Source organism: Mustela nigripes, chromosome 16, assembly GCF_022355385.1.
Source record: "Mustela nigripes isolate SB6536 chromosome 16, MUSNIG.SB6536, whole genome shotgun sequence".
NCBI lineage: Eukaryota > Metazoa > Chordata > Mammalia > Carnivora > Mustelidae > Mustela > Mustela nigripes.
The window spans coordinates 24,125,858-24,139,800 of NC_081572.1; the positions used below are offsets into that span (position 1 = coordinate 24,125,858).

General features: G+C 45.4%; 1 protein-coding gene across 3 annotated transcripts in view; it reads left to right on the top strand.

The window, feature by feature from the left end:
- The first annotated feature begins 13,169 nt into the window (after positions 1–13,169).
- Positions 13,170–13,943, top strand: part of IGF2BP1 (insulin like growth factor 2 mRNA binding protein 1) — a 42,278-nt gene continuing 41,504 nt past the window's right edge. For all 3 annotated transcript variants that reach the window (XM_059378721.1, XM_059378723.1, XM_059378724.1), the window contains exon 1: positions 13,170–13,344. In XM_059378721.1, the coding sequence (XP_059234704.1) occupies positions 13,170–13,344 (175 nt within the window). The remainder of the gene's footprint in view (positions 13,345–13,943) is intronic.

Sequence of the window (13,943 nt, forward strand, 5' to 3'; positions counted from 1 at the left end):
TCGATCCCAGGACCCTGGGATCGAGCCCCGCATCGGGCTCTCTGCTCAGCAGGGAGCCTGCTTCCTCCTCTCTCTGCCTGCCTCTCTGACTCCTTGTGATCTCTGTCTGTCAAATAAATAAATAAAAATCTTAAAAAAAAAAAAAGTACTTATTGGGGCGTCTGGGTGGCTCAGTGGGTTAAGCCTCTGCCTTTGGCTCAGGTCATGATCTCAGGATCCTGGGATGGGGCTCTCTACTCAGCGGGGAGCCAACTTCCCCACCCCCTCTCTGTCTGCCTCTCTGCCTACTTGTGATCTCTGTCTGTCAAATAAATAAATAAAATCTTTTTAAAAAAAAATGGCTCCCTTCAATTAAAAAAAAAAAAAAAGTATTTATTGGGTGCCTGGGTGGCTCAGATGGTTAAGCAACTGCCTTTGGCCCCGGTCATGATTCTGGAGTCCAGAGATTGAGCCCTGTGTCGGGCTCCCAGCTCAGCGGGAAGTCTGCTTCTCCCTCTGACCCTCTCCCCTCTCATGCTCTCTAATTCTCTCTTTCAAATAAATAAATAAAATCGTAAAAAAAAAAAAAGGATTTTACTGTATTTATTTTTTTAGGATTTTGTTTTTAAGTAATCTCTACACCTAATCTCTACATGGGGCTTACAACCCTGAGATCAAGAGTCAACATGCTCCGACTGAGCTAGCTAGGTGTCCCCAAAATATTTCATTTTGTTATTTTTTAAAATTGTTATCTATTTATTTGACAGAAAGAGAGACAGCGAGAGAGGGAACACAAGCAGGGGGAGTGGGGGAGGGAAGAAGCAGGCTTCCCACTGAGCAGGGAGCCTGATGCTGGGCTGGATCCCAGGAATCTGGGAACATGACCTGAGCTGAAGGGCAGATGCTTAACAACTGAGCCACCGAAGTGCCCCAATATTTCCTTTTATTTTTATTTTTTAAAAGATCTTATTTATTTATTAGAGAGTGAGTGAGAGTGCACGTGTGAGCTGGGGCAGGGGATGGGGGAGGGGAGGAGAAGCAGAAGGAGAGGGACAAGCAGGACAAGCACACTTCCTGCAAAGCATAGAGCCTGACACGGGGCTCAATCCCACACCCCTGAGATCATCACCTGAGCCAAAACCAAGAGTCTGATGCCCAACTGACTAAGCCACCCGGGTTCCCCTAAAATATTTTATTTTATTTTTAAAGATTTTATTTATTTATTTTTTGACAGACAGAGATCACAAGTAGGCAGAGAGGCAGGCAGAGAGAGGAGGAAGCAGGCTCCCTGCTGAGTAGAGAGCCCCACTAGGGGCTGGATCCCAGGATCCTAGGATCATGACCTGAGCTGAAGGCAGAGGCTTTAACACACTGAGCCACCCAGGTGCCCCTAGAATATTTTACTTTTAAGTAATCTCTGTACGTAACAAGGGACTTGAACTTACAACCCCAAGATAAAGAGCTGGATGCTCCTGGAACGAGCCAGGCGCTCCATGCGCGAGGATTTTTAAATGTGCTCATGTAAGGGCAAGAGCAAGGACCCGGGATCCAGGACAACTAGGCTGGAACCCTGGTTTTGTTGCCTATCTGTAGCAGAGTTGAACCTATAAAGTAGAAACCATGAAGCCACCCTGTTGGGGGTTTACAGCATTTTACAACATCCTCTCCTCTCTTCTTGTCTCTTTAGCTCTTCTCCCGGGCACAGACCAGGAACTGGGAAAGCTGGTCCTAAGGAATGTTTCTCTAACCCTAGGCTCTCCAGATGCAGGATCTAAGAAGGAAGGAAAGAAGGTGTAACGAGCACAGTGGTATCCTTAAACTGTTTTCAGTCAGTTAGGATATCTCATGCAAATCAGACATTTGCTTCAGGCAAGGCTGTATGGACAAATTCCAGTTCCAAGTCCCTCTACTTTCGGTGGAAATAGTTTAACTTCTTGCCACTTGTGTAGAGAAGCTCTGCTTAGCCACTCAATCTATAAACAATTTATTACCTGGTCTGGAATTTTTTGATAGACAATATTTTTCAAAACATTGGGCTCATGGAAAAGTAATAAATGAGATCTTAGTTGATGGACATAATGGAAACCGCTCACTTAGAGAAAGGAAACAACATGGTCCTGCCCTGAGGTTTCTAGTGTGCTGAGAGGCGTGATCTCACAAAAACTCCCAGACGGATAAGGCAGAAATGGGCTTCAGCCTCAGAGGTTTCCAGTGAATGAAACAAACATGTTCGTGCATTGGGAGTTGAAAGGAACAGTGTATCTTCAAAAGGTCCAAGACAGACTGGGCAGGTGTGAATCTGGGTGCTTGGTTCCTGTTTACCATGCCGGTCCTGAGTTTCAGTACGCACCATCTCAGTTTATTATGAATACATGTATAATTAATCAGACCTTTAGCTAAAGTCAAGCCACATCCGTGATTGATCAGGGTGAGTTTCAGTTAACCCTCAACCTTGGCTGCTAATGGAAGGAGATTTCTGGCTGCATCAAGAAGAGTGGATGATCCAAAACTATTCCCTGTTTGGTTTGTGAAAATATTCTGGGGTGATTCGTTTGAATATCCATTTGACATTTTTTTTTTTCACTTTGTTATAAAAACTTAATAGTCTTAGAAATCCTGAAAAAAATACAGCAGAGTCAAGAGAGAGAAACAGGGAGAGAGAAAAGAGAGAGAGAGAGACAGGAATAGAGAGGAATCCACTAATCCTAAAGCCAGAGTTACTATTAACAGTGTTTTTCAGACTTTTTACTATTTCAATTAATTTTTATTATGAAATATTTATATTTAACAAAGTAGTGTAAACTGTACATGTATAGTTTCAAAGAATGATAAAGCACTTGTGTGGCTATCACTCAGTTTGAGAACTAGAACATTCATCCCCAGTATCTTTGAAGTGCCCTGTGAGATCCTTCTCTATCATCCCTATGCTACTTCCCAGAATTAACACATTCTGGAATTTTGTTTATCATGTTCGTTCTTTTCTTTTCCTTTCCTTTCTTTTCTTTTCTTTTCACTTTGCTTTTCTCTTTTCTCTGCTTTCTTTTTTTCTGCAAAAAACTTTATTGTTTCCATTTGGTCCACAGCTTGGGAAACGGCTCCAAAGTGGTTAAAAAGCTGCCCAGCAGTTAGTTGCAGAGGTCTTCATTTGCTTTAAAGTTCAACCTTTCCTGGAGGCATCCCTAAACAACACAGTGTTAGTTTTGGATATTCTAGAACTTCTGTGAATGGAACCATTATGTGCATATTCTTCAGTCTCTGGGTCTTTGTTTTTGTTTATTGATCAGAGTTGTGAAAGTCACTCACATTGATAAACATTGCAGAAGTTCCTTTATTATGATTGCCCCCAAATTCCACCGTATGACTATACTCAGCTTTTTATTTATTTATTTATTTTTAGTAACGACTTTATTTATTTGACAGACAGAGATCACAAATAGGCAGAGAGGCAGGCAGAGAGAGAGAGAGGGATAAGCAGGCTCCCCGCCGAGCAGAGAGCCCCATGTGGGGGCTCGATCCTAGGACTCTGAGATCATGACCCCAGCTGAAGGCAGAGGCTTAACCCACTGAGCCACCCAGGTGCCCGTATACTCAGCTTTGTTTATCCATTCTTCTTGGAGATGGACATTTGTAGGGTTTCTAAATTTTGTTATTATAAGCAATGCTGCTATGAAATGTTCTTGTACACATTCTAGGTATCCATATGTAAGAGTTTTTCTAAGGTAATTTCTAGTCTTTAATGTACACGTAGCTTTTGTCATTGTGGCCTAGATGGTTCCAATCACACAGACTATATGAGCACAAATACTAAATTTTGTGTTGTGATATGCATTTTTTACATAAACTTCCCCTAAGTTTTTCTAAACCCCTTTCAAACATAATGTTTTAAAAAGATCTTTACCTGGGGCGCCTGGGTGGCTCAGTGAGTTAAAGCCTCTGCCTTTGGCTCAGGTCATGATCTCAGGGTCCTGGGATCGATCGAGCCCCACGTCAAAAAAAAGAGATCTTTACCTATTTACTTACTTTTGAGAGAGAGAGAGAGAGAGCACGTACATGCGTATGCACAAGCAGGGGGAGGATGCAGGGAGAAGGAGAAGTGGGGAGCCGGATGTGGGGCTCTTTCCCAGGACCCCGGGATATTGACCTGAGCCAAAGGCAGACACTTAACCAACTAAACCTTGGACATAATTTTTAATGGCTGCATAATATTTTACCAACTGGCTATGTTTGAAGTTATTTGGACTTCCCAATAGCATTTCTATTGCTAACAGTTTTTTTCCTTAACAGTGATAAATACTATCTTTGTTTGGTTTTTTGTTGTTCTTGATATTTTGAAAAGGCTAAAATTTTTGTCTTTAAAAATCATGGTATTAAAAAAAAATCATGGTAAAGGTCAGGCTCCCTGCTCAGGGAGGAGTCCTGCTTCTCCCTCTGCCCCTCCCCCTCACTTGCCAGCGTGCTTGCTCTTTCTTTCTTATTTTCTTTTTTTTAAAGATTTTATTTATTTATTTGACAGAGATCAGAAGTAGGCAGAGAGGCAGGCAGAGAGAGGAGGAAGCAGGCTCCCTGCAGAGCAGAGAGCCCGATGTGGGGCTCAATCCCAGGACCCCGGGATCATGACCTGAGCCAAAGGCAGAGGCTTTAACCCACTGAGCCACCCAGGCGCCCCTAAATAAGATCTTTCAAAAATAAAAAAAAGGTAAAATATACATAACATAGGCGTACCTGGGTGGCTCGGTTGGTTGACCCACTAACTCTTTGATTTTGTTCTCTTTCTCCCTCTGCCCCTCCCGTTTGTTCTCTCTCTCTCAGATAAATAAATGTTTAAAAATACATACATAAAATTGTTAATATTAGCCATTTTTAAGTGTCTTAAGATTCAGTAGCATAACAGTTTAAATGTTGTGTAACCATCCCAGTACCATCTCTAGAACTTTCCTCATCTCAAGTTGAACCTCCATACACTAGCTCTCCACCTCACACATTCCTCCCAAGCCCTGGTAACCATTATTCTACTTTCTGCCTCTATGAATCTGACTATTCTAGGTACCTCATACATATTTATCCTTTCTACCTGGCTTATTTTACTTAGCCTCATGTTTTCAAGGTTCATCTATATTGTAGCAGGTATCAGAATTTCCTTCTTTTTAAAGGCTGAGTAAAATGTTCTATATGCGGGATTTTAGTTAGAAAAATTACTCAAAAGTGCAACTTCTGAGTCAAACAATATGAATTTTTAAAGGGTTTTGTTGCCTTAAAATTGTTCTCCCACATAGGCATATGGAATGTTTTATTTCACTATATTCTTGCTAGTAATGAGTATTATAAATTAAAAACAAAACAAAGCACTTTGCTATTTTCATGACCTGCTTAAATTTGGCTTTAATTTAGACTGCTATAAAAATTGGTTTGCCTTCTTCTTAGTGTTCACAGCTGTATTGATAGGTAGATATCCAATAAACATCTCTTATGGGAAGCGGCTGTAGCAGACATCCTGGGAATCACTGAGATGGAGGGCTGTCTAGGGGTGACACTCGTGCTTTGGATGACATGCAAAATAATAAATCTTTACATGGTTAATGAGGTGCTGGCTATATTCCCAGAAAGAAGACCCTAAGAGACCTGTTGGCAGGAAATGCTTGTGGACTGTCCCTTGAGATTGTCATCCTGGCTGGTTGGCATCAAGGGAGATAAGGATGGCAAAGGGTTGTGCCAACTAACACTGATGGTTGACATTGACTGTCTGAAGCCTTGAGTTGAGAACTCCAGGGCTACTTATCCAGACGCAAGGTGAAGAGATTGCTCATCCACAGACATCTGGAATAGGACAGTCATAGGTACAAGACTAGGGAGACACAAGCCGAAAGATATCCTTTGTTTGCTGTTCTTGATGTAGACCTATCAGCCTTCAGAATGACGGAATTTATGTGTATTTAATCTGATGATTGTAGAGTATAATATTTACAAAAATAGAAATGGGGAAAAAAGAAAGAAGAAAGAGAAAGAAAAAGAGAGAGGAAGGAAAGAAGGAAGGAATGAAAAAAGAAAAAGCATCACAGGCTGAACACAGCATTTTATTTGATCACACTGACCATGTCTTTCCAGATAGTATCAAAAGATACTTACTATATATTTTTGGACACCTGTCAGCACTGTGTTGGGACTCCTTGGGTGATAAACAGGCTGTGCCCTCAAAGATTTGATACACAAAATTCTAATAACACAGTCTGTTATAAGCAATGTAAGACACAGAAAAATGATACAAAGAAGTAAAAGTGTCTAGTGAATGTTCAGACAATAAATGCTGGGAGAGCAGGGAGCTTTGTCCTCTGAATGATATGGATGTTCACCTAAAAGATGTAACAAGCTTTTTATTTTGGTGTACAAAATTACTCAAGCATCTTCCACTTCACCAGAAATAACAGTCTGAATGACAGCAAGTTAGTGATAGAGGGACAGGAAAAAGGAAAAGGGAAGGAATGAAGAAAAGTATAGAAAGTTGGGATAGGTTTATTGATTAAAAAGAGGAAAGACATGGGTTGAGGGGCAGAGGAGCCAGGGAATAATAAAAAGGGGAAGAGAAGTAACAAAGAAAAAAGAAAAATTAAAAAGAGGGTAAAGGTAAAGGGGGAGGAGGAGAGGAATTGACAGTGTCGGGAGTAGCAAGAAAAATGGAGGAACAAAGGGGGGGAGAGAGGGGAGGGGAGGGGGAGGGGCGGGAGGAAGAGGAAGATAGGGAAGGACTTCATGACCCTCATTTCAAAGCAGTTTAGAGATAACTCTAATATTTGTTTTCTACACACTTTGTGTAGAAACACATTTTAGAAGTGAAAAGAAAAACATAAAAATATATTCAACAATTTAGCATATAAATGTTTACCAAATACTTTCAGGTTATGTTGAAGAATGGAAGCTAAGTTGTGTAGATAATTCTTAAAAACTTGAGAGTGTTTCTGGGAGAGGTGTGTAGACCAAAACTCTTTCTATATCGTTAACCCATGAAAATCAGAAATCATTTTAAAACTATATCTCAATTTAATTAAACAACCAAAATAACATACTATTAGGCTGGGTCCCTTTTCTTTGTAAAACTTGTTTGTTTCACGAAGACAGAGGAAGTGTTTTTAATGAGTATTTTGATAATGAGATATTAGTGAAATAGTATGTACATACAATTTTTAAACCTAAATATAAAAAATCATAGCAGCATTCCCTCTTAAGCACTTTGAAATATTTGAGAGAGCTGGGGGTGAGGGGGATGTGGAATCCTAACTAGCAACAGGAGTAACAGCAATTAATCTTATCATCAGGAATAAAATTTTAAACAAGCACACAAAAACAACTTGCTTTCTAGATAGAAACATTCTTTTAGTCTTAAAAAGCATAGATGTTTTGTAGCTAAAACTGAATGAACTCCCTGCAGTTTGCTATTGTAACTGATGCATTTTGAATTAAAATCATTTGCATACTTAGAAGCTATGTGGATGTCAAGTATCAAATTGTCTTATTACTATTTCCACTTTAAATAATATTGAGGTGTGGGTTCTCTCTCTTTTGTTGCTTTTTCCAATTTGTTTTATTTTGAAAAATAACATTTCCTTTTCTTGAATTCTACAGTCTTCCCCCAAATTAACCTGGGACTTATTTTGCATTTTGTGCCAAGTAGGGACTACACAAAATTGTTCATTATCTTTTAACCAAATGATTTTAGAGTCAAAAAAATGCAAAAAGGCAGTAGTCGTGTAGTGTGAGGAATGTTACTGACCATTTCTTGTACATGTGTCCATAGGGCTACTATGGTGTGGTTTAATTTACTCAAACTGAATTTGGAAACATCCATTTTTTAAAAGTTAACAAAATAAACGATTCCCTTCCTTATCTAAAGGTTTCTCCATTGCCAACCTGAGCCAAAACAAAACACTGAGCAGTTTTGTCACACAAGCTGTGTGACCCATAGAAAAACAGATGATTGTTCTTAAAGTTCTTTTTTTCTCTTTGAATCTTTTCTATCTCTGGAATAAACACATTTCTTTTTTAAGGTCTTAAACATGGAACACTTTTCCATAATAATCTGAACAAGGAAATTTTCCTTTTCTGCTTACAATTCCTTTACATTTTATGAGTTATCTTAAACACATAATTATCCTTATTTATTTGACAGGAGAAAATACTTCATGTGCTTTTAAATTGGGACTAATTTACACTTTTTCAAAGTTTATGGGCATTTAAAAGAACCACACCAAGACTTTAAGTTGCTAGAAGAAACAAAATATCCCAAAGGCAGTAACAAGGGAAAAACAAGCAAACAACAGCAAAATAAATAAAACCCAAGCAAACAAAAAACAAATTCCTCCAAGAACTGGGAAGTCTCAGTAGTGCTGTGTCAGTAAATGTGAATTCTTTCTTTTTCTATATTTCATAGAAACTGTAATTCTACTTCAAAACTGATTAGGATTCATTAGAAAATAAAACACAGAAATGTTCTATTTTAATATATTTCCCTCCTAAGTGCTTTCCAATTTTTTGTGTCCTCTCTTTTGTAAAATGTGCTGAACTTTTAAAATAGAAAGTCATGGATAAATTTAAGATTAAATAAGAAGTATATATTCTGGGGATTTATTCAAATGAGCTAATTTAAGAGAAGAAAAAGTTATATGCCCCCAAATATCTATTCAACATTACTTACAAAAGTTTAAAAGAATTTTGATGTACATATATCTAAAAATAACGATTAATGATTAACTCACATGTACTGGACTGAATGTTATATGTTGGTGAAAAATGATAGTTATGAAAATTTTGAGGCAGCAATGGGAACCACTTCTGGTAAACAACAAGTGAAAAATGGAGATATACAAATAAGATGACAAAATCTCAAACTATTATCAATGGACAAATATTGGGAAGAAATATTTAAAAATAAAATTAAAATTGTATGATAAGGGATTTTCTCATGTTATATTTCCTTTTTGCTAAAAAAAAGTTGTTTTCTTGCCTTTGGGGTTTTTTTCTCCTCTCTAAATTTGTATGTCCACACTGAAGGAAAATAGATCAGAATCCCATCTTTAAAATGGAGTCAAGTTTCAGTGTTTCTAGATTCAGAGAATTGAATCCTGTTAACTAGACCAAACACTTCTCCAGGAAAAATGAAGAGGAAAGAGGGAGAGGAAGAGGAGAACAAACAAAAGAAAACAAAACAACAACAACAAAATCCCACCGATAATAAATAAGTGGAATAAAATAATAAAAATAATGTTGTTAGAGAAAATAATTTATCCTGCAGCTATGTTTTTAATTCTTACAAACTAAGTTTGATACTACACTGATGATTAATCCTTCTCAAAGAAGCTGTGTAGGGAAAAAAAAAGGGGGGGGAAACAAATACAGTGTTTATTAGTTGTCTTTAATAACAAAAGAAAGAAAGGACAGAAAGGGGAAATGATAAAATTGTGGCATTCCAAGTTGGCCCATTCCTATCCCTACCCTAGGAATGTGAGTCTTGACAAGAAATAACCCTACTCTCAGGTTAATTTTAGTGCTGGGCTCACTCAGAGGGGAGATGAAGAACCAGACAGCATCATTCAGTGCCCCCAACCCCAGCCTAAAATAGCCAGATCAGTGAGGCAAAACTGATTTGGGGGCTAAAAGGGTCTGCATCTCACCCCAGCTGTCTCCGCTCTCTTGTGTTCTTGCAGCCTCTGACTATACACAGAAGCCCTCGGTGGGGGCAGGGGGGAGGATTAGAATTCACTGAAACATCTGATTTCTAAAAAGAACTAATCAGTTTCAATTTAGCAATAGTTGGTAAATTTTTATTTTCACAAATGTGTATTTTCTCCCCTGCTGTCATTGTAAAACATGTAAAAGAAACTAATTTCAGCTAACATTTAGACTTCTATTGTATTTTTTTAAATGGCAAACAGACCTAAAAGTGAACTGAATTCAATGATTACTTTTACAATTTTTGTTTCCCTTTGAATCTAGAGTAGGAAAAGGTGGGCTGCATTTTACAAGAGTTTAGAGGTCTGCATGGAAATTTTTGTGGGGTGTAACTTGCTTTTGTTTTAGGAATAAAGAGATAGAGTAGTGGGCATGCTCCCCAGGGAGAAACCCTGAGAGGTGCTTCTATTAATTCTTAGAGATTTAAATTAAATGAAGGAAACAGCACTTAAAGTTTCTGAGAACTGCAGTGCCCTGCCCAGGACCCTCTTTCTTGTTCCCCAATATAAGAGAAAAGATTTCAGGAGATTGGGGCTCCTTTTTTAGGAAGAGGCCAAGGAATACAACAGCCTTTCTGAGACCATCTTTGAGCCCTTTCAAGAGTCCACACACATCACCAAGAAAAGTCCCCGGGCAACAGACACACATTCTGGCAAGGTTTTTTTTTTTTTCCCCTCCCCCCCCCCCCGACTCTCAATTTTTCTCTGAATTCTCTTTGCCCTGCAGTTTGTACTAGCTGGCTTTTCATTTTAAAAATGTTTATTGAATGCCTACTATGTGGCAGACACCGTTTCCAGCTCGTTGGTTTGTGTGAAAATTATGGTCAAAGAGCTGACTAAATATTGAGTCAGAAAGGGTGGGGGGGGGAGGGCCGAAGATGTGGGGAGGGGGGTAGGATACAGATGTCGCCCACCTTCTTGCCTAGGAAACATTCTTTTTCTACTCAGCTACTAACAGCTCTTGGTATTTTCTGTCGCCCCATGCAAAGAAAAAAAAAAAATCACAAACCCCAAATCCGACAAACACGTGGCTGGCTAGAACAAAACGCGGATTTGGAGAGTGGGTTTTGAAGGTGGTGGAGATGGAGAAACCGAGTTGGAAGCCCTCCCCCCACGCCCAAGCCCCGTTTCTTTGCAGCGCGCGGGGAAAACCGGGAGGGGGACAAAGGTGCGGCGTGTGGTCTTTTAACTCCCGACTTTTTGAACGGTAATAAAATCGTCTGGCAGAAGAGCGGGGCGCTGAAGTCGGGAGTCGCTCACTGACTCTACAAACAAAAAATAATAAGAAAAAAAAAATTCAAGGCATTCGTATCAGTGCAGCCAACACGTGTTGCGGAGTCGGCCCGGGCCGCAGGCGACTGAGACAATGGGGTCGGGGACGGGGAAAGGGAGAGTGACCCCCTTCCTCACCTGCCCTCGCAGCACGCGTGCCCCCGACAGAATTGTTTCTCCCACCCGCAGAACCCGGTGCAAAACACGAGCTTCCGCCCAGTTCAGGGAGCGTCTGGCATTAACTGGGGGTCCACCCCCTCTTTCCCCGGCCCCCGGGCGAGGGGGGGCTCCGGGATCCCCGGGCCGCCCTCCCCGCCACCACCCCCCTCCCCAGGCGCTATCCCAGCCCCCTCCGCTGGAAACTCGTTGCCCTCGCCCGCCACTCGGCGCGGGATCCCGGTTGCGCGTGGACCGCGCGTCCCGCTCTCTGCCGCCTATCCTGGACTCCGAAACGCGCGGCGAACTGCCCCCTCCCCCACCGCCGAGACGGGGTGCGACCGCCCACGTGTCGCCCCTTGCCCAGTCGGGTCCGTCCCTCGGGCTCCCGGGGCCGGAGGATCCGGAGCGAGTTGGTCAAAGGCGAGGAAAGGGACCAGGGCGGATCCGCTTCCCCCTCCCCAGGAACGGGCGGGGGAGGGGCCGCCGCCCCCTCCTCGAAGCTCCCGCCCCTCGCTTCCCCGAGCGCGGAGCGGAAATTACCCCCTCCCCCCGCGGGTCTGACCTGGGGACGTGGGCGGGGCTTCAGCACTCGGCCCCCCGCCCCCGGCCCCTCTCCCGCCTTCCCGCCGGGATCCGAACGCTGCACCCCAAAGTTCCGAGACCCGAACCCGGCGCTGGGAAAGCTGCGGTCGCCGGCCTGGGTGGGGCGGCCCGAGGCGACTCCACCTGTCCGCCCCCGCATCAGGGAGGGAGAAGGAGAGCGTTCGGATCCCCACCCAGTCACTCCCTCCCTGAGACCTCCCCCTTCGGTTCACTCGGGTCTGCTCACGCTACCACTCCTCTTCCTCCTCTCCACCCCTCCCTCTCTCCTGGGGTCAGCTTGGGCCGGAGCCGCGCGTTCCGCCCACCCCCCCAACCCAAGACCCCGAGACGGTCTCGTAGGGCGGCCGGAGCCGGGTGCCAGTCACCCTTCTCCCGTGGGAATCCCGAAACATGATTTCCTGCGGATCCCTCGTTCTCAGCCGCGGTCCCCCGTGTTCCTAGCTTCCCGGTCCCGCGCTCGCAGGGTCCCCGGGTCCTGGATTGCCGTGGGGAGGGGGGGGAGTCTCCTAGGGTTGGGGCCGGGAAGGCCGAGACCCCTCACTTAAAAATCTAGAAGAAAAGCGCCTTTCTTTTAAAATCACCGGCTCGCGCGACCCCCGCCAGAAGACCCCAGAGTCCTCGGCTTCTCTTTGTCTGTCTCGGCCGTCCCCCGCCTGTCAGTCGCTAGCAGTTAACCGGGGTAGGGTGGGCAAACTCTCCCCCCCAGACACCGCACGAATAAAAAATAACCGTACGTTTTACCCATAAAGAGGTGGGAGATTCTGGGCCCGACCACCCTCCCCCAGCCGGGGCTGGGGTAGGGGGATGGGTGGGGGCGGGGCGCCTCCCTAGGGGCCAGGTTCTTGCCAAGGGGGAGGGGGCAAGGAGAGCTTCGGGAACGCATCCCCCCCCCCGCGCCGGCCCCCCCCCCCCCGCCCCCGGGGGTGAGTTGAATGTCTTTCCCCCCAACACCCCCAGGCTGGAGACTGGTGGGCTTGGCCGGGCCGGAGGGCCGATGGGCCCAGAGGCGTCGGGGGTCTTCCCGAGCAGGGTGGGTGGGGGCTTTCACCACGTGGCTTCGCCTTTTTTTTTTTTTTTTTTCCGCTCCATTTTTTTTCAAGTCGATTTTATTTAGAGGCGGCGCCAGGGCGGCCGCGGAGAAACGTGACACACCAGCCCGCTCGGAGGGGTTTCGGACAGAAGGGAAGGAGCCGCGCCGCGTCGTCCGCCTCCCAGCGCGCCGCGGGCACTTCTCCCGGGCCTCCCCGAACTCTCCCGCGACCTCTGCGCGCCCTCAGGCCGCCCTCCCCGCCGCGGGCTCCGGACAACTTCAGGGGTGGGGTGCGAAGAAAGTTTGCGGCTGCTGCCTCCGGCCTCCCGCCTCTCGGCCTAGGAGGCTCGCCGCCCGCGCCCGCCTGCTCGGCCTTGCCAGGGACCGCGTCCCGCCCCGAGACCGCCACCATGAACAAGCTGTACATCGGCAACCTCAACGAGAGCGTGACCCCCGCGGACTTGGAGAAAGTGTTTGCGGAGCACAAGATCTCCTACAGCGGCCAGTTCTTGGTCAAATCCGGCTATGCCTTCGTGGACTGCCCCGACGAGCACTGGGCGATGAAGGCCATCGAAACTTTCTCCGGTAAGAGTGCACCCACCCCCCGGAAAAGCCACAACGAAACCCCCGAACAACGGAGACCCGCTCCTCTTCTCTCCTTGCCCGCCAACTCGTCGCGCTCCGGCCTGCGGGGCTTTTGGCCTCGGCATCGACCCTCCGCCCACCTCCTTCGACGCCCCCTCCGTTCCCCCCCACTCGTCCCTCGCGCGGAAATATCCCGGATCCCCTCACCCCTTCCTCCCAGCCCCAGAGCAGAAGCTGGAGGCTTTAGTAAGGTCGCCCCTACCCCCCACCGACGGGGCGGGGGCCCCATTGGCAGTGTGTGTGTGGGTCCCCACTCAGGCGGCCCCCCGTCTGGGGCCTTATTTCCACGCCCGCCCCTCCCTATCCGAGGCTGGACCCCCTCTTCCTGGGACCCCTTGCCCCCCAGCGCCAGCACCCCCGGCTCCCCTTCCTCCGCCCTAGGCCTTTCCTGGCGGGGTAGAGGGCCCCCCGCTCCGTCCCCGATGTCCCGGGTGCCCAGGGGGAACTGCAGCCTTCGGGCAGGGCTGGAGAGGAAGGGGGTCCCGCCTCCCGCCCAGGGCCTGGGCTTGAGCCATTTTGATTTGAAAGTGGGGCGTGAG